Here is a 26,775-nt window from a genome sequence, read left to right as displayed (position 1 = left end):
CATTCCATCCCCTTGATGGCCAGGATTACTATGAAAAAAAGACTCTATTCTTATGTTCCTGACCGGAGCCCCATGGTGGGATAAGCATTACACAAACTTAGCAACATGCCCAGACACAGCAGAAATCTGCCCATCCTGCCCAACACAAACCACCCCCTTTTCACAAACTTAATTATGGATTATTACAACAACATTAATTTGAGGTTCACCGCTGGGGCAATCACAACCAAATGAAACCATTGGGAGATGGGCACTATCACTGGCTGCACCATCTCGGTAAGCCTTTTCTCCTTGACCATGAACACGCTGGTCAAGTCAGTGGCGCCACAGTGCCACTAACCAGCTCATCGTAAGCTGAGTGAAAGAGGTGCTGCAGTAAAGAGTCCAATGACGTGAAAGTCTCCCAGGCTGGCATTTAGGTGAGGACTGGACTTACGACCATGTGATATTTCAGTTTTTCATTTTTAATAAATTAGCAAAAATTTCTACATTTCTGTTTTTTTTCTGTCAAGATGGGGTGCTGAGTGTACATTAATGAGAAATAAAATGAACTTTTTTGATTTTGGCAAATGGCTGCAATGACACGAGTGAAAAATTTAAAGGGGTCTGAATACTTTCCGTACCCTCTGTATATCCAACATATGCAGTATGTTTTATCTAGCCTGTCTGGGTTAATATTAGTCTGATCTGACGTATGTCCTCCCGTAAAGGGTGGATTAGGCTACTGACAAAAACTTATTTTCTGGTAAGTCAGTTTGTTGTAAATGTTCTATAGATATAAATTTAAAGTTAATCCCTGCTACTGCTGAACCTTTTCTGATAATTAAATTTAAGAATAAAGTACTCGTTTGTTACTCGTTTTGTACTGTATTGTATTTAGTATTTAATATGTACTGCATTATTTAAAGTTGTTATAAAGGTTTATAATTGAATATTGCATTTAAACTAGCAAGTGCTGCCGCAACGGATGAACAGGTATGGTTTTGCGACAAATGTAAAGTGGTGAGAAATGTCGCAAACAGGTGTGAAGCTTAGGGCGCTGTTGAGCAGAGAGGCAACCCAAGCTGACCTGGATATCTGTGGCCAGGCAGGACTCTACCGACGTCTTTCGCTACCACGGGTTTTTGGACGACAATGCATCGTTTTCATGCTTATCTTCAACGCAGAGACAGTCTTCTTGAAAGTGGTTATACTGCAAGTGTCATCTCCCTCCGGTCTGCTGACTTGTGAGGCGAGGGACGGCTTGTATAGCTATATTGAGAAGCAGCGTTCAGCTATTAAAACCGGGATAGAGTTAGTTAGACAGCAGTTTGCGGGATTGTACTGTATTTGTATTTGCGACGTGGGTCTGGGTAGCACTTACGGTTGTGTCGTAACATGGCTATTACTGAGAAACAATACTATTTACTTCTTCGCTGAGGAAGTAAAGCTCCGTCAGGCGAACTGAGCATGATCAAGCTTTGACTGGGGGTTGGCGGAAGTTTTCTCAGTAATCTGAGAAGCTCCTGATATATTAGATTGGACTCAGAAAAGGAACGTTTTGGATTATGCCAAGCAGTAACGCGAATGAGCAAAATGACAGCCAACTTTTAAAAGTTGTTGCGGAGTAATTACTGTGTCTTTACGATAATCGCAGCACACTGGATACGTCACCAGTCGTTTTATTTTGGAAGTGGCGAACGGAAGTCATGTCGGCGTGTGCTGGGTTAGAGACCGATGGGAAGTGGGATGTGGTCAGCATGTATTTATGCTGCTGTTCAAGATATGAAAATCATTGAATCAGCGTTGCTTCACCGCCGGACACAGCGGGGGTGACGGCTTTGCTGTCCGTCGTGATTGAAAACAGCGAACATAGCCAAGGCCGCTATGCTGGTTTCGTCTGGACTGGACCATTTGAGTGAAGGTTTCTCAACCTCACGCCCAAACACTTTCATAAATTTGTGTACGGGGCTGTATTCTGTGCTTACGTAATAACAGTATGTGAACAGTCACATATAATTTATTTTTATCCTGTTGTCTGGGATAAGGCTTTGTTACTTTTTCCCTTTTATCTTCACAAATGTCAACAATTCAGCATCAGCTAATGATGGAGTCATCTCTAGCTCTCGGCCGACTGGAACTGACCCCCAGTTCAGCACCCAACTCAGCAATTGGGGTCAACCTGACCCCATGTTTGTCTAGTGGACCTCCTGCGAAAGAGAAGTATGGCCAGCGGGCTCTAGGGCCACAAGGCCAAGCTCACCTGAATGGCTGCATTCCACTGTCACACCAGGTGGCAGGTCACAAATTCGGAGTGGATAAAGTGGGTAAGTAAAGATCAAACATATTTACCCACATTACTCTGAAAACAGAAGCCCTTCTTTTATTCATGAAGACCCGGTCACTGTATTTTGCACCGAATGCATTATATGAACTGTTTGATCTTGTTACAAATCACCCAGTTTTTTCCCGTATTGCCATCCATTGTTCTAGATCCGTTAACTACAAGTAAAGGATGAAACCCTTTCTTCTGTTTGCAGTCTAATGTATTGCGAACCAAAGATAAAGAAATACTTCAGAAACTATCTTAGCACTTACAATAAGTTTGTCACCAAGAGCAGTAAATTGCAGGATTTTTAATACAAGTTACACTCAAGTAATGTTTTTCTTTATATAGACCGTAGCATGTACTTTGTATTCATGCACCAGTGGAAATGAAGTAGAATATGTGCCTAATTTTCTTGGTCTGAATACCTAACAGTGTCACTGTTGAACTACAATCATCCCACACTGATCGTACAGAGATCTGTGGCCCTTATTTGTGACCATTGGGAATCCATACTTTGTGTTCTCCCTCTCTTTCTCTCTGTGGTCTTCACCTGGCACAGAGTGAGTCTGACGCATACAGAACACCTGACATTATAAAAGCCTCCATTGTGTTTTTAGGTAAGGTGTTGAACTGTATTGATTTGCAAGATACAGTCAGCAGCTGCTGTTGGTCCACTCAATATTTTAATAAATTGCAGTCCGAAAGTGTTTATGCTGTGAGACACATGGGACACTTTTAAGAGTCCCCTGTTGCATGCAGCCAGGACACATCTGTCCAATATTAAAATATCTTTGGATGAAGTGTTATAGTTTTACTAGACTATCAGGACAACAAAAGTAATATTATAAAATAAGTAGCTTGTTTAGGTGACATATTAGCTGAGGACTTCGTGTCCTCTTATGACTTAGATTCTGGTGATGGGAGACTCAGAACATGTCTGCTTAAATGTGGTGCATAAAGACACCGTGTAACTTCTCTTTGTTGTTAGAAGGTTATTAATAAATATGATGTCATTGCTTATTAACATACTGCAGTCTTTGGCCCTATGATTGGGCAATACATCTTGTTAAGTGAGGCTCAAACAAATGCCCATGTTGGTATGTACAGTATCAAACTGTGACCCAATAACCAGACTAAAACCATTATTTTATATCCTTGTAGTGGAAAACGAAGTAGGATTACACAGATAATGGTGTTAGGTATTGGGTCGTAACCTCAAGTACTCATACTCAACGATACAATGCACCAATCCCACTTTATGGCAGCATTAGGTTTACCTGACACTGGGTGAGCAGGAAATTGAGCAGAGTGGTTTGGCAATAACTTAAGATAACTGACTGACCAATGTAAAGTCATGACCCAGATCTGCTATCTGTCAGTCAAGGTAGATACCGGAGAAGGAGTGTTCATAGTGTAAAACACAGAAACCTGTTTGCTTTCATTCCTCATGGGGAATTACACTCATTTCCTGGACACTAACCTTAACCATAATTAAGCACGACTTGCATATTCCTAACACTTTCCCTAACCCTACCTTGACCATCACATTTTAACTTTAAGCCAATTACACTATCTAAAGTTCAGCTCTTTATATGGTATCTGGTTGAAATGAAGAAGGCAGCGTAATGTAAGTATATAAACAGGTTTTAGACCCCACAATATGAATTAATTCTAGAGGCCTACACGAACACGCGCGCGCGCACACACACACACACACACACACACAGTGACGTTGACATGAGGTTGAATTTTACTTGACACAGCAATGCTCAATATGTGCAACAAAATCCAGTAGTGACAGAGAGAGCATAAGCAACTTAAAAACTGACCCTTGAACAAGCAGAGCAGAAACTTACAGAAATGCAATGTCTTTACTCCCCTGATTAACTTGTTCTCCCACTGATTCTATGCGGTGCTTGTTATGCTAATTTTAGTGTTCTAAACAAGAACAGCAAATTTTTTGTAGCTGGTGGTTCACTCTAATGAGATGTGTACATAAAAATTAATTGAATTCTTGTGGACTGAGAGCAAGCAAATGAGGCAGCTGTTCTCGGCAGCAGAGGAGAGTGTGATGCTACACTTTAGCAAGCCTAATGTAAGTGTATGCAGCTTTTATAATTACAGTTTTAAATTACTGACTGTGATATAATTTGGGTGGAATTCAGTAGTTCTCTTCGTTGAGATCAATTTCCAAGGGCAATGGATGCAGAATAAACCGGAGAAATCAAGGATATAACGTTTGTGGTAGAGAGGCTAGTGAACTACTTTTGTTGTTTTTGCTGTAAAAACATGAGAATACATGGTGTTATAACCAGTTCTGTGCATGTATTTGAATGGAGTAAATAGCAAAAACCAGTTGTAGGAAGATTTGCGGATTTAGGACTGGCTCTGGATTTGGATAATGTTTCTCACTGGATTAAAAAACATTATGAACAATTGCCTATGTGCACGGCTTGTTTAAATCTGATTGGATGACTGGAACGTAAAGCCCGGCCCATTGCAGATAAATGGCTGTGATTGGCCTGGCTTTGAGACCAGAGGAAAATACTCTCTATTGTAGGGGGTCAAGACTAGAGGGTGACACAGCCGTGGATTTTTACTTCTCCAGTCCCACTCCCACAAAAAAAAAAAAAAAAAATCCTGTCCCATCCCAATCCCACGAAAAAACCTGGGGAAAAATCTCGTCCTGTCCCAATCCCAGAAGAATGACTCCCATTCTCTCCCACCAACATGCATACGCATACGTGGGAAAACCTTCTTCTCTTATATTATTGGTGGTTGGCATTGGCATACCAACTTGGTGCATTACCACCACCAAGGGTTACGGGTGTGTGGAGCGTGTCATTTACCAGCCACATCAAAGCAAACAGGAGGAGAGCATACAGAAATGGGGCAACTAGAATTGAGTTAAAAAATATATAGTTTATTTATATAAAAGGTATTTGTGTATAAAGTTGGGTATCATTGGCTGCGTCTGAAACCGCCTATCTAGTAGGTACTCCATGTGAGTAAGTATGTACTTCTTGACCGTTAAAACAGTACGTTCTATATGGTATGAATAAGGTTAGTATGAATGGAATTCAGACTACTACAGCCATGTTGATGTTGTCACGTGTCAAGTGTCGTCACAACCATGCAAATATTTAAAGAGCCCACTGTACTGCACGGCAATTTTTAAATTCTGTTAAATTTTCTAATCTCATTAAACTATTTAAAAACAAAGATCTCCGCTAAAACAGCTGTTATCAAGCTGGTGTAACATTACAGCACTGACGTTAGCTTGATCTGCTCAAAAATAATGATTAAATATCTTTTTACAGCAGATTCACAAAATCATCTCCTCAGTTTACATTGTTTAAACTTTCATTAATCAGCCATTTATTTAAATTATGCTAAACAAGTGCAATTTAACCATGACAATGTTTTTCCCTGGTTTACGCTTTCCGCCAATTCCCTCATATGACGTCTCCTCTCCCATGGCATCTGGGATAGCAAAGGTACTTCTCGCCTACTGTTTTTCATATACTACCAATTGGAACATAGTACTCGACTCGCTAGTTTTTGCATACTATATAGTAGGTAAGTATGCAATTTCGGGCGCAGCCATAGTGTTTATTACGGTTCCCCATCCCGCTCACTCCCGCTGGCATTTTTTCCTGTCCCCTCCCAATCACGTAATTGGGATTTTGTTTCCCCGCAGGATTCCTGTGGGATTCCCGAAAAAATGTCAGCCTTTAGTCCAGACCCATATTCTTTCGCTAAGAAAGGATTGTGTCTGGCTGGCCAGGTTAGGACTTCAGACATCAGCTTCTTACATGTGATTGGAATGGTGGCAAGTTTTGAATGTCAGCAATAGAACATGGAATAATGGACTTTCTAAATTGTTATGGTAATTGTCATTTTTATCATAGAAAGGTTGCATAGTTATTAAATACTTGTATCAGAAATCACTAAAATTGAACTTCTTGTACTCGTTTACTAGTACTAGTTTAGTTTTGGTGCATCCATAATAAAAGGTGGTCCAAACTCATATGTGGATCATTTTTAGTGTGAAAGCAAAGCAAATAAAGCAAATGACTGATTAGTGCTGGGCGATAAAACGGTATCAGTATTTATTGACGGTACACCATTGTCGATAACGATAAAAAAAAAGTTCGGTATGAAGCGCTATAATTTTACTAAAATGCGGCTGGCTGAGCGCGCTCCTTGGGTGAATCTCAACAGCCTATCAGATGTTCCGATGAATGAGCGTGCTATGAGTGACAAGCAAACAGCCAATAAGCTTAAGCAGCCACGCTGCGTTGCTCTCGGTTTGGGTTGCCCCCTCAGGGCAGAACAACACACGCGAAAATGAGTGCCGTGCCTAGCAGCAGTGAGGAGATTGTGAATAAAAAAGGACGTATCAGCTCGCCAGTGTGGCAGTTTTTTGGTTTCTTTTCTTCCGACCAACACCAGAACAATGTTGTGTGTAAGCTTTGCAAAAAAACTGTCCCGGCCAAGTATGGAAACACAAGTAATTTGTTTCATCATCTCAACCACTTCCATCCTTTGGAATTTGAAGCATGTCGTCCCTCCACCTCGGATCAAAAAACAGCCCACAAGCAGTCAACGATGGAGAGGTACTCGGCAACAATGCCTTATGAAAAATCCTCCAAGCGATACAATGATATAACCCAAGCGATCGCATACTACATTGCCAAAGAAATGCTACCACTTAGCGTGGTAGAAAAGTTAGGCTTCAAAAGACTTCTTAATGTGGTTGATCCCCGCTATGTTGTCCCGGGCCGCAAGTATTTTACACAGACTAAAATTCCAGCACTTTATTTGGAGTGTAGAAAAGCAGTGGAGAGCGAGCTGTCCACCATCTCATATTTTGCAACGACCGCAGACATCTGGACAAGCCGCACGTGTGACCCGTACATTAGCTTAAGTGTACATTTCATTGACGATAACTGGAATCTAAAGAGTAAATGCTTGGAAACCGCATATTTTCCCGAAGACCACACGGGTGAATTTATTGCGCAAAACCTAGCTGATGCGCTGCTCTCATGGGGTCTGAATGAAAGCAACCAAGTTTGCATCACGACTGACAGTGGGGCGAATTTAGTGAGAGCCGCTTCACTCAACAACTGGACTCGGTTGCAGTGTTTTGGCCACCGCTTACACTCAGCTATCGGTGAGTAGAGTTGTTAATAGTTGCATCATCCACATATAGTTTCTTTGGATGTGTTTGTAGGAACACTAATATGAATATAAAATTAACTAGAAATACACAGTTAAAACATAGACAATTTTTCTTGCATTCCTTGCAGGGTTTTAATAATTAAACTGTAATTTTATTATTTTTGTGTTTTACAGTTTTACTTTCACATTTATTTTCCCCCCAAAATTTGATTTGTTTGTATTTTGTGTATATATTTAAGTTGCTTATACTTGACATCTTTCTTTTCTTTTTCTTTCAGTGGCAGCAGGGAAGGATAAAAGAGTTGAAAGGGCTGTTGGTGTGTGTAAGAGAGTGGTTGCAGCATTTTCTTATTCATGGAAGAAAAAGAGAGATCTGGCAGCAGCTCAGGAAAAATTCAATCTCCCCAAACATCAGCTTGTCACAGAGTCACCCACCAGGTGGGGCTCACGTCAGAAAATGGTTGCAAGAGTGCTGGAACAACAGAAGGCTATTGCTGAAGTCCTGGCTTCAGAGAGAAGCACCCGACACTTGGTTCCTACCTGGCAGGACACTGATGTCTTAGAATCTGTGCATGAAGCACTAAGTCCCTTACTGGAGTTCACAGATTCTCTTTCTGGGGAGTCATATGTGACTGTGTCATATGTGAAGCCTGTTCTCCAGCTGCTGAGAACAAAACTACTGTGTGCTAGTGAACGGGACACTCAACTCACAAAAGACTTTAAAACCAAAATCATGGCATACCTTGATGAAAAATATGCAGACCAGGTCACTGATGACCTACTTGACATGGCAACATTAGTAGATCCAAGATACAAAGCTCAGTACATCAAGCCAGACAAGGTAGAAGCCATTAAAATACGGGCACTAGCTGAAATTATGGATGGTGACCAAGGCCTACACCAGGAAGAGGCTCTGGGTGAAACAGAAGCAACTGGTGCAGAGGGAGGAGCTGCTGCTGAACCACAACCACCTCCACCACTGAGTATGAAGAAGCAAAGGAAGTCTTTAGGGAGTTTCTTTAAGAGTCAAAACGCTAGCGCAGATGCCTTACTCTCACTGAAAGACAAAGGGTACAGAGTGATCTGGAAAGCTACCTGATGTCCCCTGACGCTGACAGTGAGTCTGAACCACTGGAGTGGTGGAGGCTACATGAACGCAACTTCCCAAGAGTGAGCAAGCTTGCAAAAAAATACCTGTGCATCCCAGCCACCAGCACCCCCTCAGAAAGAATTTTTAGCATAGGGGGTAATGTAGTCACATGTAATCGGGCAGCATTAAAACCAGAGAGAGTGAACCAACTTGTCTTTCTTGCTCACAATTTGTAATGTTGCAATGTATATGTGAATAATGATGGTTGGTTCCTCTGCTTGAAAGCTCGGATTTGATTATCATAATTTGTTTTGTTTACAGAGTTTGAGGTTTACTGTGTATCGTCATTATTGACATTTTACAGATGTTGATCTACCTCAACGTTTGCTTTGATTGTTCAGTGTTTACGCTTTACCATTGCACACACTTTGTAACATTTTATTTATTAAGTCTCTAACACTTATTTTTATTTTATTATAAGACATAAGAGAAGATATTTTTGTTTAAATTTTTTTGTTTTTGACTATTAAAACTATGTGCCTTAGAAATGTTGGTAAATTAAAATAAAGTGGTTAAATTCAAACATTTTTTTCTACTTCATTTATAAATGATTGTTAAATATAAAAAAATTAAAATAAAATAATCAATAATTATCGATACCGAATGATATGAATCATTATATCGTGATAATTTCTTTTGCTGTATCGCCCAGCCCTATGACTGATAATAATAATAAAAGTAATAGAACTGCAGCGAATCGTCAAGGAAATTAGGGAATTCAATTACAAAAAAATACTTGAAGCAAATTCTTTGCCTTGAGTATTCAAGTTTCAAGTTTCAAATGTATTCCAGGAATAAACGGCCTCTTGGCCCATAGTTCCATAAAGTCATAAAGACATGGCAGATAATCTTTTCTTCATTCCATGATATATATACAGTGCCAATCTCCATGCATACCACAAATCACAAACACTACAAACATCCAACACGAACAGGATCACCTAAATATTTCTTACACAAATCCTCATGCAATGAACCATCATACAAAAATGCTTCTCATCTTCTATCACAGAAATATTTGATGTTAACTTACAATAACTACAGATTCTGTCTGCCATTGGTGCATTACTCCATCTGCCTGTTTCTATAGCAAGATGATGACTTGAACATCTAAAAAGGAACAGTGATTGCACCAGTTGCATGTTACACACAGAGGCAATGTAGCTCTCTTGTATCAATGAAGGTTTGTATTATGAATATGTATTTAACTTATTTTCCAAAACTAATGTATACCATGCCTCATATATACCATGCCTCATAAATGCCATGCCTCGTATGCTTTTTCTTTCAATCGTTGGTTAAGAACAGTTGTAAAGATTCTTATATCACCCACACTTTGAGCCTCCCAAGCACTAGAAAAACCATAAAAATATAGCAAAACACTAATACAAGTAACACGTTTTTCTACCTACTTCATCTAATTGAAAAAGTATATTATAACATTTTTTTGGATACCAATGATTAGACATAGACACTAGTTTTATCCAATACATGATACATCTTTTCATATAAGAAGTGGACAATACAAATCTACCCATATCACCCAAGACAGCTACATTGCTCACACTTGTACTGATACAAGTGTATCAGTACAAGTTTTTTAGTTTTTCGGAGTTTTTTACAAAAAGATAACTGGACATTTTCAATTCACTCCACTGGTTCAAAACCCCATATCTCAAATCCGTAATAAAGGACAGGTGCAACCATGTGATCAAACAAATACAAAGATTGATTGCAGCTAATTTTATGTTCATGAACAAACCTTAGCAAGGAAAGCATTGCTTTCTTGCCTTGGCTTGCTAAAGGTCGTCAGGTTTTCCACCATGACAATTGTGGTGTAAACCACATAACCAGATATTTGTAACAATTAACCACTTTGGTCTGTTCACCAGCAAAAATTTTCATCCTTATTTAGAGACCCCCCTCTTCTAAAAACCATAATTTTTGTTTTACTCAAATTCACTCTCATACCATAAAGATTACAAACTGTTCAAACTGTTTCTGTAACCCTCCAATTGTATCTGCTTTCAGCATCCCAATAATAATGCCATATCATCAGCATATAACAAGGTCTGTACTTCTGTTATACTTTCAATCTGAATACCTTTGCAATTTTTCTACAACATCGTTATATATTCATTTAAGACAAGAATACACAAAAATGGACTGACCAAGCCCTGTCTTACACCAAGGGTGCAGCCAAAATACTCTGTTTGACCGTTGGTTCCTTTCACCCATTCAAGTTTACAATACATAGATTCAACACAAAAAACTTCCACCAGTGCCATTTTTAATGAGAGTGAAATACAAAAGATTATGCTGAACACTGTCAAAAGCTTTAGAAAAATCAATAAATATGCAATACATCCTTCCTTTTTGCTTTGTAATATATTTCTGAACCACTGAATGTAAAATAAAAATATTATCTATTGAGCTATACCCTACTTGTTCCTCATACACGTTATTTACTTCTATATAAGATACTAACCTCCGGTTTAAGACCTTGGTAAAGATTTACCAAACACATTAAACAATGAGATCCTCCTATAATTTCCTCCATCATTTTTATCGCCATTCTTGTATAGCGGACAAATCACAGCCTCACACCAGATCTCTGGAAAGTCCCCTATATCTAATATTTTGTTACATAAGGAGAGCATTATAGGACATAACATATGTGATGCTGCTTTCAGCCTCTTAATAATAATCCATAAATGGCAGAAAATGTCCATAGTTTGGGATCATTTCAAACTTAAAAAACATGACAACACAGCGCAATGCGCTTATTGTAGAAGTGGTGTACCACAACGGCACTTTGTCAATGCTTTAACATCTGAATAGAAAGCATCCAGTTGGAAACATTAAGTAGTGAACTAAATTAATAATTCATGTAAAACTGCAAGTAAGCAATGCACCAAATAAGCTAACTCCTAAAGCATCCAGTTGTGAACCAGACCGGCTCACCCAGCGGAGCTGACACAAAGTACCGTCATTGCCCATCTTCTACTCAACATTCTCTGTTAACATCAACATTGATGTTGACATGATTGCTAATTAAGATAAACTCAGCAGCGCTAGTTGAAACGTATGTATTTGTGGTAGTGTAATTAATTTGTGTGTGCTTTATTGTGAATCGCATGTTTAATATTCCAAACTTGTCTTCAGGCAAAGGTTAGCCAAGTTAGCAGACTGGGTTTCTGACTTTTAATCAGGCTAAACTCCTCTCCACTGGCAGTGTAGCAATTTCCAATTGTGAACTGCTAATACACAACATTACACTACTGGTTTATTATAATACAGCCTTAAAAGTAACTTAATTTACCACCTTTATGTTAGTTTTCAATTTCTGACGGGTGCAACCTGAGGTGTCTCTTCTTTGTGATTTTCTTCAAGTGAATCTGTAGCCAATTCTTTTCAATACTCCACACTAGGCTTTGCCAACTTCAATTCAGCTACTCTCCCAGGAGTACTTTTTATCATTCCGTGCTGCATTGAAAAGTGTCCTGTAAAATGGCTGAAAGAAAGTCAGGTCAAAGCAGAGGTAGAATGGGAATACTAATGAATCCTTGTACGCAGACTGGCCCAACAAAATCCATTTGGAAACACACCCTTACATACAGACCATGTCCCACTTTACAACAACCATGTAATAAACAGACAATGTCAGTAATGTTTAATGTAATTTAAATAATAAATCTAAATTAGAGCCCGACCGATATATATTGTTTTGACGATATTATCGGCTGATATGAGCCTATCGCATGTATATCGGTATCAGCGTAAATGCCGCAGATATGTCGCTGATATGAATGTTTTTTAATGTGCGTTTAAAATGTGTTTATGTATATATATTCTGTTTATGTATACTGTATTCTATATACAGTACCAGTCAAAGGTTTGGACACATGATTTGAAATGCCATTGCCTGTGCAAATGTATCCAAACTTTTGACTGGTACTGTACAATAATATATACATAAATAATATCAGGTGATATATCGATATCAATTTTTAAAAAAAAATTCATAATATTGGCATCGGCCCCAAAAAACCCATATCAGTCAGGCTCTAATCTAAATAATGAAATATTAAGGTATGCAATTTTGGGAAGGTGTCTATGTCTCTTATGGATCATGCAGAATACTTCTGTAATTAAGATCTGAGAGCGTCTTCTCTCTGACTGCAGTCCCTACCCCCAAAAGGAACAGAGAATCATTCATATATTTGACAGTAATGTGGAATAATCTTATCTTTGTCTCGCCCTGGGCTTGGCAGCGAATAATCATTAACACAGGTCACATAAGTTCAAAGTTGAGACAGAATTAAGACTGTAGTTCCACAAGAACTAGAATTTCATTCAGCTTGTATTGCTGCTGACTGAAAATAATCCTGCTCTCTTCCTTTTCCCCAGGCTTTCAGTCTGCTTCTCCATCTCGGCTCTTTGTTTAAATATGTTTTGGGAAGCTATGTACCTTCAGGGTTGCAGATTCTCTCACTCAAAGTGATCTGATGTAGTCTTTGTTTGGATCAAAGACTGTGGCACATGATTGCTCACCCTGTTCTAAGCCCCGGAGGGAAGGTGAAATGTTTGACTGGTTTGGCCCTTAAACCGGAAGTATGTAGGTAAATTTCCAGACACACAACAGCAAACTTGATTTGTGTGCCAGAAGATGTTTTTTTTGCAATACTATGCCCAAACATTGGCAGGTGAGGCAAAGAATGGTGTATTCTGCTGTCATAGTGACCACAGAGACTTTTGGATATCATTTGCTCCTGAGTCTGGAAAAACAAAAACAAACCCACTGTATTTCACCTGATGTAGGCTTATTTTCTATCAGTGCAGTGGCCATATTTTGTTGTGTTGTGGCACAAAACTGATAAATCAACCAGGTTGATTTTAGCTTATTGCAGCTATACTGTTATTTATGTGTATGACAGCTGATAAGTAGTAAGCAGCAGAGTAATGCCAAAGATATATGTGAGATGATTTAGCAGCAGGTTCATTGTTATCAAGAGAGCCTTGACAAATACAAAGCACAAAAATAAATCTTATGGATCTGTATCAAGTTTTTTGGTTTCTGTATGTGTTTATGTAGGAAAACAAAGCTATTAATGACTTTGTGATGAGTCAAACCCACACAGCTTGGAATTCTTGGGCAACCCCTGTCACTTTCAGAAAATTGGGTCTAATACAAAGAAAGAAAAAACTCAACACTTTCAGGCACACTGAAGCTTTATGCAAATATAAGATTTTTTTTCTTAAGAGGTGTGTCAGTATCGTCATCTAGTTACAATGTGTGGTGCAGGACAGAAAAACAAAGGTGAAAGTCCAGTTGTCAGCTGCTATGTGTTATGTTAAGGGAGGGACACCACTGAAAAGGCAGTTTAGTTTAATCTATAACAATGTTTATTAATTCATATATAAGACTGTAAGCTTGCCTCTCAACTGTAGTGTATAAAGCATAACAAAAAAAAAATTATCAGCACAGTTTACCATATTCATAGTAACACTGGGGCATTGTAGGTGTATTTCACAGGGAAGTAGATCTGTTTAATTTGAGTAGCTTTCAGTGAACTAACTACTGTATAAATTAAAAAAAATAAAAGGAAGCACAGGGGATTGTGTATTTATTATCTGTTAGGCTTCATACACATGTTTATATGGACTGAATTTTCTGGGCACTCCATCATTATGCTAACCAGCCAGCCACTGAAAACATCAGCTCCCCACTGTGTCAGTTAACCAAGCTGTGGGTTGGAAGCTTGTCACTTGTGTAAGCCAGCAGTTGTCATACTAGTACCGTAACACACATTTCCTGACCGATGATGATGAATGATGGTGTGAAGGAGTGACAGACCAGGGGAAAAAGCAGAATAAGAGGAATATACACAATGCTTGCACATAAAGCTTATAGGTAGGTAAGTGTTTCCCGTATGTGATGGGAGTGTGTACATGTTTATTCTACAAATATATGTTGCAAGAAAGGTCTGGGTTTGAGCCCACAGTAGACTGGGGCCTTTCTCTATGGAGTTTGCATGTTCTGTATATACTGTATGTATTTTTAAAAAATATTTTTTTATTATATAAGACTGAATTAATTCTTGGTGATTACTTAATAGTGTGCTTCTGTGAAGATTCTCAGTTGTCCAGGGAAAGTTATCTAACGGTTGAGTCATGGCATCTGAACTTTCAGTTTTAAGGCAGAAACGTATCACCACCCATCCAGGTGGCTTGAAAGAAAAAGCTGGACTGGAACTTCCAGTTTATCTCACAGGTTGGTTTCACTCCACCCCTTGACCCATAGGCTCATTAGGTGAGCTATGTAAATCAGGTGAGAGTCGTTAGACCCACTCTCCTGAGTGAGGGAGGGTTTTTCCACTTGTACAGAGATAGCTTCCCTGATCCCTCTCTAAAATCATCTATCTTCTCTGTCCAAAATGTCTACATCACTGTCTTCAAATGAGTGACCTGTTTCCTTTAAATGGAGGTGCACAGCTGACTGTGGTCCTGAGGAGATGCTCCTCCTGTTAAGTGGTTGTTTGGTTTCTCCAATGTAGAGTTCTGAGCATCCTTCTTTACACTGGACAGCATACACTACATTGCTCCTCTTTTGTTTTGGTGTCTGGTCTTTAGGGTGAACCAGTCTCTGTCTCAATGTGTTGGTGGGTTTGAAGTGAACTGGTATCTGATGTTTCCCAAAAATCTGTTTAAGCCTCTCTGAAACACCTGCTACATAGGGAATGACCAGGTTTGTCCTCTAGAGGTCGACCGATATATCGGCCGAGCCGATTTATCGGCCGTGTTTTTGCGCATTTTAATTAATCAGCATCTGCCCATTTCGCTGCACATTAGGCTGATTTATAGGCAGGCACATCTGCGACCAGCTAAGCGTTGAGAGATGGAGCAACGCACACACTGTAGCCGTGCCCTGTTTACATTTTACACACACGGCTTCAGCTAATGATAGCAGGGGAAAAACCATTTGTTTTCAACGCGTAATTACATTGTAGCGTATTAGAATTGATGCTGACCGTCATGTGTGCAGCAAATGTGAAAGTAGAAACACGTGAAATTCAGATGAATATTCTTTCTAAAACACACAGGATAACTTTCGTCAGTAAATGTGTCTGTGCGTCCAACACACAACACGGGCATGATGCTCCCACCAAAAAATACACTTTTAATGAGGAAAGTTAATGTGCTGAAGTTTTGTCTGAACTGCGCGTTTCTACTTTCACATGCAAATGACTTGTTGCACATATGATTTGTTTACGCATATTCTTAGACTAAGGCCCTTTGAATAATAGCAGTGTCTGTCAACAAACATAAGGATCGTGACAGGTACCCTGCAATAAATCAGTCCTCAATAAATGTTTAATTTAAGCAGTTAACTCACTTTTTATTCCTTGTGAGATGAAGGGGGAAAATTAAAATTGGCCAAAAGAATCAGCATCATATATCGGCTATTGGCTGCCCAGCTCAGCTGTGTCTCTTGTTTTTCTGCCTGAGGTGGATGTTGCCTTGTTGAAGGCCCACTTAGGGTAGCCAAAGGTTTTGAGGGCTGTCTCCAAGTGTGTGTCCTCCTTTCTCTTGGCCTCCATAGAGGTAGGGATGTTATTTATTCTGTGGCGTAAAGTCCTGATGACTCCTAGTTTGTGTTGCAGTGGGTAATGGGAGTCAAAAAGAAGGTATTGGTCTGTGTGTGTGGGTTTCCTATAGACTTCTGTCTCTAGGTTACATCAGACCCGAAGACGACCTCACAGTCCATAAAGGCCAGGCTGTTCTCTTTAGTGTCCTCTTTTGGGAATTTGATGTTTGCGTCTACTGCATTGATGTGATCTGTGATCTTGAACTTCCTGGGTTTTGATTTTTACCCAGGTGTCATCCACATATCTGAACCAATGGGTTGGTGCTATTCCTGTGAAGGAGCTGAGAGGTTTCTTTTCCACATTTTTCAATGTACAGATTGGCAACAATGGGTGACACAGTGCCTATGGCACATCCATGTTTCTGTCTGTAAAATTCACCTCTGTATGAGAAGTATGTGGTGTTCAGACACAGGACCAGTAGCAGGCAGATTTGGTCTGGGTTGAGGCTGCTCCTGGTAGAGAGAGTGCTGTCCTGTTTTAGTCTTCTCCTAATACTGTAGATGTTAAAGCATCAGTGGTGAGGATGCTGGTGAAGAGGGATGTAATAAAAAGAAACCATAGTTTCATCGCTATCCGGTTTTAGATGTCTGACTCTGGAGGCAAATTCCTCTGAATTCCAGATGTGGTGGTCTGTGTGACCTACCAGTGGTGCTAAGATGGTGGCAAGGTGTTTGGCAATGTTATATGTCACTGAGTTTATGCCGCTGGGCTTGAGGGGGGCTCCTTCTTTGTGTATGGGAGCCCATACAGACAGGGGGTGGTCTTAGCAGCTGGATACAGTCTGTAGTAGGTGGTCCTGTCAATGGCATTGTTCTTTTCCAGTTATTTTAAACAGTCTGTTTCATGTTCTTCCACCTCCTCTGGGTGCTAGTTTTTTCCTCTGTCTTTATCCCTCTTTGCTTGCATTTCATTGCTGTTTGACAAATGTTAACTTTAGGATTTAGCATTTAAAATTAGCAACAGCATTGAAGGCAGTGGACACAGTAAACTGTAGTTGGTTAAACAGACAATGAACACACATATGAGAGTTGAGGTCAGATGACTGGGCCAACCAACATCCCTGCCTGGCTAAACCTTGTCTTGCTTAGCTTTGATATTTAGTGCAGTCCTTGTGTTGCAGGGATTTTGCAGCATCCAGATGGAACAGTCCTAAAGCAACTTCAGCCTCCACCACGAGGTCCGAGAGAGATGCAGTTTTACACCATGGTAATACCTATTCATTTATAAATTATATGCTCTCATCTATATACTCTAGTGTGAGTAGAATAAAGCCTAATCCAACATGACCACCCTTTCTTTCGCTTATTTATTATTGGAAATGAAATACCTTTGGTGTTTTGGGCTGTTTCCAGGTGATTTTAGAGGTCACTTTAGGACTCTGTGAACATGATTATTCTTCAGTATTTTCTAACATTTAATAGGCTAATATTCTCCAGTACTCCAAAAAGAAACTGCCAGATTAAACCCAACATAAAAACAATTGGTGTAACCTTACACTAAATACATGTATCACAACACAAGTATACATGTGTACAAATAATACAGTCTGATAATGTATTTCATAGGTGTATGCAGAGGACTGCTGTGATCCATGTCTTCTGGAACTCCAGAACCATCTTCCTAAGTACTATGGGACCTGGTCCTCTCCTGATAGCCCCAATGGTAAGTGACTGTGTGGTGTAAGTTTGTGTCTGTGTTACCCATTCCAGATCTGATCATCTGTGATGTATTCTGCAACCAAAGGCAGTCTTTATGCGACAAGTCCAAAGTACACTCAAAAGTCGATGAATATGTCATTCTTACTTGTTCTTAACTGTTCATCCTATGACAGACTGTTATACTTATAGCCTGATTAGTACTGTATATTCGATATATGGGTAGATCCCTAATAACCCCCCCCCCCCACACACACACACACACAGATTTTGATCAAGTTGCGTGAGCAATGCGTTTTACACTGTAAAAATCTGTAGCAGTTTCTGGTGGGCAAACTCAACGTCTGGCCGATTTATTGGTCTAGCTCTACTGCTAGTCTCTACTGGGACATAGCCAGCCTGCTGAAACTCTCATAGTGATAGAAGCCCCAAAAGTTGCACTTCAAGGAAAAGTGCTAAAGCGAATATCATCATGTAATGTTGTTTCTTCTAAACAATTCACATCACTGTAAAATAACAGACACTTTTACATGCAGTGAATAGTCAAATAAATCATATCAGAAACACATTGCAGGCAAATTGATTGAATTAGTATAACTTTTAATAAAAAGCTGTCAATCTCATTTGAACAAGGTAGTTCACATCGCACACATCGTCACTCTTGTATGTGTCCTGCCTCAGACCTGTACTTGAAGCTGGAGGATGTGACTCGTCACTTTGTCAAGCCGTGCATCATGGATGTGAAGCTGGGCCAGCAGAGCTATGATCCATTTGCCTCACATGAGAAGCGGGAGCAGCAGATTAGAAAATACCCACTGATGGAGGAGATTGGCTTTCTGGTCCTTGGCATGAGGGTGAGTTTGACTTTTTGTGCTACTGTGGAGAATCTTTAGTTTGTTTATGCTGTTTTTGTTATCATTGCAATATGCTAAGTAGAGTTTGTATAATATTTCTTATGTCTGTATATTTGAAACAGGTGTACTTTAGATGGCATGTAAAACCCTCCTGTTGGTCCTCTTTATCAAGTGTGCAGCATATATGCCCTGTGTTTTATAAAGGAAGGCTTCTAAAAAGGTGTTTTGAAGTTTAGATATGTATTTAGCAGCAGCTACAATCTTTTAGTTGCTTATATTTTGCTTTGTTCAATTGCTATTAAGTGTCCTTCATTAAAACATGACATAGTAGAAGCTCTGTGGTGTTTCAGCAGACATAAATCATCTGGTTTGGGCATCTACATCAATTCTAATTTGTGAATGTTGTGGTAACAAACCTTACCCCAGTTCCTCTTTGCTGTGAAAATTAGTCTTTTATAAAATGTAAAATTTCAGGTGATATTTTCTAATTTGTATTAGGGGAGCTCAGTGCATCAATGGAAAGTTCTTGGGCAGTCTAGGCCAAGTCGTTGGCTGAAATGAACAGCACATAATTCAACTTCTCATACTAACATAATGCATTCCCTACCTCCATAACCTAACCTTAAATATCAAGACTAAATGTCCACCTCAGCAATTACTCTAACCTATGCTGATTCTGACCAGAACCCTAGAACCAGGCCATAACCTTCAAATGGGCCTTTGAAGGTGCAAGGACCAGCTAAAATACCCCTGCCCCCCTGGTATAAAGTTCACAAAATACTTCTCGCATTATATAGCCATAGGTGCACACATACACCATAACCTCACCCTAACCTTACACCAAATTATCTCTTTAAGATGTTGTGCTTTACATAATGGGGATCTGGATTTGGTCCGTATGAGGAAGCCGAGTCCCCATGTCAGTGTAAACAGGTTTCAGTCCCCACAATGTTGTTAAAACATGTACAAAGTTGACCTCCAGCCAGCTGTGGAGCAGAAAATATGTATCATGTGAGTGGCTCAGTAGTTTGTCCACATGCAGAAGACAGGCAGATGACAGGAAGGGGAGACAGACCTGTTTATCTGTTGGAAAGGAAATGAGTCAAATAGTGAAACTGTTACCAATTTTGGTCAGTTTACATTACCACCTACTGTCAGTATCATCATCAGTAAGTGCCCTGCTTTGAATTTTCCTGTTTGAAACAAGGCACAAACAAAAAACCAACCATTGAGATGAATTTCCTTTCTATATTAAAAATGTTTACTGTATGTAGTGATTGTTTAACACAGTATATATTTTTTCAAATGGAAACTCATACTCATTGATGCTGATATTAATTTAAGAATGGTCCTCTTGGAAGTCAGACATCCCATATGCATCATGCTGCTGTTTCTCGTTGTCATTTGTTGTCATTTTCATTTTAATTCATTTTCACATTTTAACAATGTACAAGATTCAAAAATGCGACAACACGGAATGTCATTATAATAAGACAGACCAAGATATTCCCTGAAGATGCTAATTTATTATGAAAACATTCAGTGTAGTTTGGCTGACTGTTTGGCTGACCCAAATGCACGACAATGTCTTTTTGTTCCTCCTGGATCAACCAGGTATCGGGCAAAATGGAGCACACACTCCGCACACATAAAACAAAACAGCCATTAAAGCAGCCCCGCCACTTGGCGTACAAAAACACACTCGCAACGCCACTTGGTATAGAAACAAACATATTCTGCCACTCGGTGTAGAAACAAACATACTGCGCCACTGGGAGGGGGTACATATACACTAGGGACAAATGACTAATTAAACATAGGTGAACACAATCCAGATAAATAAACATAAAGCTACCTGGTACAACAAAGGTGACAAAGGAAACTAGAAACCAAAATAAAAGTCCAAACAGGAAACCGAAATATAAGACGACAACAGTGACTTGCTGAAAATGGTTAAAGAACTATATAATTTAGCACTAGTTTAGGGACAGTTGATTTAGTTAGCTGGTTTGAGTTTATAGGTTTGTTGATAACCCGAAGAAAGAAAAACTCCAAAGTAACTTTATTATTGTAACTTCCTTCTTCATATGTTTCTTGATTCTGTTTCTGCGCTGTATCAAACTTTTTTTTATTTATTGTTTGAAAGACTGCTTTCAATTTTATCTCTTATTAGTACAAAATACATAATTCATATTGAATTCCTAATAACTTTTTAGTTTCAGATTAACAAACAACATTGTATCTAAACTGAGATTGAAAGGCACACTAAACTTTATGCATTTGAAATTTTTAGTAGAAGAAAATAAACGGCTAAATAAATAATAACAAATCATTTCCCAGTCTTGTTTTTAGAAAATGACTGATGAAACCATGATGATATGTGTGAGCATGGGTACAATTCAGGGGTGAGATGAGGTCATGAACTGTGTTTTAAGGAAATGAGTAATATATTTCAAACTGCCTACTTTTGTGTATATGAAGAGGCAGCCCAGTGGTTGATGGCTTGTCCTGAAAGGCTCAATAGTTTTATGTTTATAAAGTAAATGTCACTTATGGGACACCAGCATTATGGCTGCATGTTCCCACCCTTTGCAAACCAGTCATAAATGTGCTGTCTACACGTAGACTTTAGCTAAGTTCTGTTGTTTGCTGAATTGGTCTCTATGGACACCAGTGGAACTTAATGTGCTGTAGGTGAACTTAATGTTTTTTTGTACTACTGTATTAGAACTGATTGCCAGAAAATTCTACAGTCACCTGTTTCCCCTTCTAAACGTATGTTCTTTCGTATGTTCTCTAAGTTATATTGAATTTTGGCAGCGCAGTAGATTATGTTGCCAGCACTGTATGACTTTTTAAAAATGGGCTCAGAGGTAGGTGGAATAGAGATGAAGAGGATTTAAAAGGCAACAAGTATGTTTTAGTTTAGCACCAGGCCAGGCTGCAATTTCACTTTGTGCTTGAAAAACAGAGATTGTTCTGTAGTTTAGAACAAGACGTTTAGAGCAGAATGTGCCAGGCTTTAAGGTGGGGAAACTCCCATACTAATCTCAGCTGTGTGTTTGTTTATATAGATAGACAGGAGACTAATTAGTAGTAATGTTCTTCCTGATGAAAAGAGTGATAGTAGAGGAGGTAAACATTAGATAAAGACAGTGAGGCAAAAATAAGAAGTGGTGATGTAGGGCGCTGGTTTAAATGTAAAACTGAGCTTTGTTCTTGAAATGTGGTTAACTCTCAATAACATGCATGCTCTAATCTAGGATTTGCATCCACGTACTTAAATTATAAATCTAAGAAAATGAAATGAGACATTTGTATCTGAAAATGAGATTACATTTGGGATTAAACTGCAAACATCTTGGTTATGGCCAGTTACCTGTCAATACAGTAAACTGCACTTTGATTTAGGTTTATGGCTTAATAGGCTTACAGGTGTTTTTAGGGTTAGCAGTTCTTATGGTTTGGGAACTGTGGCATTTGCACAACCAAATGAGAATTTGTCGTATTATAAACAAACCATGACATGTGCGTGTATAAACAAATCCCAGCATTTTGTGTTTTTATTGTGTGTTTTGTATTTCAGGTGTATAAAGTGTGCAGTGACAGTTTTGACTCGTATGACCAGCACTATGGAAGGGGACTGGTTAAGGACACTGTTAAAGATGGTATGTGTGTGGGTGTTCAACTGATGGGTTTTTCAAAGGTTTTCACTAACGCATTTAACAAGTTACTTAAGAGTGCTCACAGAAGTGTAGGAGCAACCTTTCAGAATAACTCTAGTAATCTAGTAAGAACAGACATGAGGACTTATTGTACATCAGCCACACTTTTCTTTTTTCCTTACTTTTTATTTGGTACATGCTAAGTTGCAAAAATCCCTATATTTTTATTCATTTGATTTGTGTGACATCTTTGTTTCCTGTAACAACATGTGAACATCTAATCTAATGGACTCAAATATATCAATAAGGATGAAAAATAGTGAAAAATAGGGAATTTACTGAAAAGGGAAAATAAAATATAAATAAACAGATCTGGACCATGTTGAAAAATGCAACATCTGATAGGCAATGTGCTGTACATCAGAGAGAAACTAAGAAAATTAGAAAAGAAAAATGTAATACTGTTTAAAAATGTAATACTGTCCTATATAAATATAGGTGTATAGGTCTGTGAAAATACAGGAGTTTTCCTTTTATTTTACTGTCTTCTCTCTCTTCCAGGCCTAGCAAAATTCTTCCATAATGGTGTTAGTCTGAGGAAGGATGCAGTGTCAGCCAGCATCCAAAGGGTGGAGCAAATCCTCCACTGGTTTGAGTCTCAGCGCCAACTGGCTTTCTATGCGAGCTCCCTTCTCTTTGTTTATGAAGGCCTCCCCTCCTCTATCTCTTCATCCTCCCTTTTGACTGTTCCGAAAGCTGCCATGTTGTTGACAGCAGGTGACAGAAGTCAGGGTGGAGAGGAGAACATGAGACAGGACGGAGCGGGGCAAGAAGAGGAAGTCGCTGAGTATAATAACAATAACATTCAGGTTGGTCCCTTGGACTACAGCCTGTCCACATTATACACAAACCACAGTAAGGGTGGCCACCACCACGTTGCCAAGGGTCATCTCCTTGGCAACAGTGGAGATGGCGAGGCTCTGGCAATGAGCTCCATTTCTGCAGATAACAACTCAGCACTGTGTGGAGAAGACAACTCTGCATGGAAACGAACAGGTGAGTCACAGCAACCACCGAATGGAAACGGAAACAAATCACAACTGGAACGGAAGGATGAGGAAGGAGAGAGGGTGGGTAGCAGCTGGAGGAGAGAGGAAGTGGAGCTAAAAGGACGAGGAGGCGACAAATTAGAGGGGAGTGGAAGGGACACACAGGTGGAGGTCAGGATGATCGACTTTGCCCATGTTTTCCCAAGCGAAAGCCATGATCATGGCTACATCTACGGCCTCAAACACCTGTTGATAGTGCTGGAGCAGATCTTCTGTGATGCTGCCTAGAGTCCTGCTCCGCTCTACTGCCTCTGAACCTCCTGACCCACTCAAGGTGACCTAATGTCCCCTCCACGTCTCCTTATTTCTTCTCAAGAGACACAATCCTCAAAGAGGAGGGAAGGAAGAACATTAAAACTGAACCGCCATTCTCATTATCATTATCATCTCGCCTGATTATGATGGTCCCTGCGTTATGTGTGTCTGTCTGTGAGCAGAGTGGTGGTAGTGGGTGCTGACAGCTGTTTTCTCTGTGATCAGCAGCACTATATGCACTAATCAATCCATGAAGGCATTACAAACCTGTACTTAAACCCAACACTTTCAGCTGCAGCATCTACTGCTGCACAGACAGACTCTACAAATTCATCTGACTTTGCTCCATGTGCATTAGTACACCTGAAAGTAGGGGTGATCAATAGGATAATGTCTACTGTGATACAATAGGAATTTGTCAACTGACCAGTTTACCATGGTAACTGTTATTCAGTATCTCTGGTTTTATTAGATAGTTGTAGGAATTGCTGCAAATTAGTAAGCAGCACTGCTTTAATGGGATTATTTGGTTTACAGGCATTTTGACAAACCAATACCAGTTAAAGATGTACGCATTAGGTTTTTAATCATGAGATGGAGTTATCCAAATTGTCACAGTAATGGCCCTGTTGACTTACAAGCCTAGCTGTTACGCTATCAAATTACAGAAATCTGTTCATTGGTCTCCACTGAAGCCAATAACATGTAACAATGGCTAATATCAGAGTTCTGGGTGGCCTGTTGTGAATTACGTTCACACAGATTTGTGCTGTGTTTGTGAGCATCTTGTAAAGCAAGACAGCTGGAGAATGTTGAGGTTTAAGTCGGGTCATCATTTGTGTTTTGATTTAAACCACTGTCTACAGGTATTTAACTCAGGTAAATTTACTGTAAAAAATGCTTAATATTACTACTATTATCCACTCAGCAAAATAATCCTGCTGTCTGGTTGTTCAGTTCTACATGATTGTTTTATATAGTCTTATCTCATAATTAACCTTATCTAATCAATGTTTTTGACCTCTTTCCCTTGCAATGACCTGAAAGATGTTGTCTTTTACCAGTGCTATTTTAACTGATGTACATGTACAGCTGCCAAATGACCTCTGCTTTCTAAAGCCTGTGCTATGTGTTTTCAATTATTTGGTGTCTTCCCTCTTGCAGCCCAGTTTAAGTCCGGATGTCATACCATGTACACCCAGTGTTTTAGAAGAGTGTCACTTATATCAAAGGTAACATTGCTCTTGAGTATTTTGGACTTCAGACCCATTGCGTGATTGTATGTCTTTGTAATGTAATGAATTGATTTCTAAATGGGCAATAATGCTGTATGTGCTGTGATTGGTTAACATAATTTTACCTAATATGATTTAACTTCCCTAAGGATTTTAAGATTGTAGTAAAAACGTGAAATGTGCTGCTTTTTTGGTTTGGTGCAGATGGGTAGAAATATCTAGTGTACTAGTTGGTACTAAAACAGAAGTCAAGGCATCTTTTTTTACACTAATCCAGTTAATGTTGCTAGTTTTAACAATGATTCTAATACTACTAATATTGTCATATCAGCTGTGTCAAAGGTTTAGAAAGTGTATTAAGACCACTGCACTCCACTGAAACCATTCCTGTAGCTGTGATTGATTTCTGGAAGCTCAGAGGTAGTAGTGTTTTCTTGCAGTTGTGGCTTATGTCCTTTTGTCTAGAAAACAAATTTAATTTGACAAAAAAAAAGTTTCACAAGGTCCACAGTTTGGTTTTCAGCCACATCCCATGGTCTTCATCAGCAGACCGTTTCATCTACTGTTCCATGCCACAAAATGTGACATGTAAGCTCTGGAAAAACCTACTAAACAGACCTTGTGATAATATGTTTTGTGAATTTTGAGACTGTATGGTCAAGCTCTAATTTGGGTTATCTGTGCAAATATTTATTAATATTTTTATCCTGAGTAATGCTTGGCAACAATGACCATTGTCTGTCCATAGTGAAATAACCCTGTATGGAAGCCTGTTACCCTGAGTTAGACACAAGCCAGGATTAGCCATGAATACCCTGACCTCAGGCTTGTCTGCTTTCTACTAATATGATAAATTTCCATACAGGAATATATATTGATAACAATATGCAAAGTAATATGCACCACTAAAGCACAATAGAAACTGAAAATTATAGACTGAAACTTACTGGATAAGACTCTGGCTGCAGACTGCAGACCACATTGAGTTAAGTCTGGAGGAAGCATCACTGGAGGGGGTTGAACTGGAGGTGCATCCAGGTAATATTGACTTACCGTGGATTTTATAGATCAGTGCCACTGAGGATGTTAAGCAGATCTACATCCTCACCTCTGTCTAATCTACAGTCGGTCCTATATATCAGTCTGTGAGTCTACCTTCCAGGGTGATGACAACAAATGAAAAATTCTGTCGCTTAGCACAGAGTAGGACACATAACAGACTTAAACAAGTTGGCTGTAAATGGTCTTGATTTTATTCCTTTTATATGCCTGTCTTAGGGTTTCTGTACAGGTTTACTGACTCCACTCTTTGCTCTCTACAATACCAATAGAGCAACTTTAATCACCGTAAATCTGATGTTAAAGCTCACTGCCCCAGTATGCTGCAAACTCGCTTTCATTTTAGCCAATATTATGCACAATCCTCTTTGGTTTATATAGCTTATAGTACTCTTAGTAAGAAGTTTATTATGTACACCCAGCTAAAACTAAGTAATTCTAATGCAATGGTCTTGCAACAAATCTTCCTTCATTGTGGTGATGGACAAAATAGTAGAAACACTTGAGTACCTAATAAAGTTGATTGTATATGAATATAATGAACAATATGAAAAATGAAATGATCTTGATTAGATATTTTGTCATTTTAATCTGAACCAAATATTTTCTCTAACATTTATTTGTAATAAACTAAATGATTTGTTTTAAAGAA

At 39.2% G+C, this 26,775-nt stretch overlaps 1 protein-coding gene across 1 annotated transcript; it reads left to right on the top strand.

The window, feature by feature from the left end:
• The first annotated feature begins 988 nt into the window (after window positions 1-988).
• ipmkb (inositol polyphosphate multikinase b) lies at window positions 989-26,775 on the top strand. The gene is made up of 6 exons (XM_026314925.2): window positions 989-2,306; window positions 17,412-17,497; window positions 17,857-17,953; window positions 18,628-18,800; window positions 22,387-22,468; window positions 23,027-26,775. The coding sequence occupies exons 1-6, from the start codon at window positions 2,060-2,062 to the stop codon at window positions 23,800-23,802; spliced, it is 1,461 nt and encodes a 486-aa protein (XP_026170710.1). The 5' UTR covers window positions 989-2,059; the 3' UTR covers window positions 23,803-26,775.

Source organism: Mastacembelus armatus, chromosome 19 (genome assembly GCF_900324485.2).
Source record: "Mastacembelus armatus chromosome 19, fMasArm1.2, whole genome shotgun sequence".
NCBI classification, from domain to species: domain Eukaryota; kingdom Metazoa; phylum Chordata; class Actinopteri; order Synbranchiformes; family Mastacembelidae; genus Mastacembelus; species Mastacembelus armatus.
The sequence above is the reverse complement of the archived record's forward strand: the minus strand, read 5'-3'. Positions and strand labels throughout refer to the sequence as shown.

Excerpts from the sequence above, each read along its gene's own strand:
- ipmkb (XM_026314925.2), top strand. The coding sequence starts at position 2,060 with ATGTCAACAATTCAGCATCAGCTAATGATGGAGTCATCTCTAGCTCTC. Across the intron at positions 17,954-18,627 it reads CTCTCCTGATAGCCCCAATG|ACCTGTACTTGAAGCTGGAG; the intron begins GTAAGTGACTGT and ends GTCCTGCCTCAG. Across the intron at positions 18,801-22,386 it reads TTCTGGTCCTTGGCATGAGG|GTGTATAAAGTGTGCAGTGA; the intron begins GTGAGTTTGACT and ends TTTGTATTTCAG.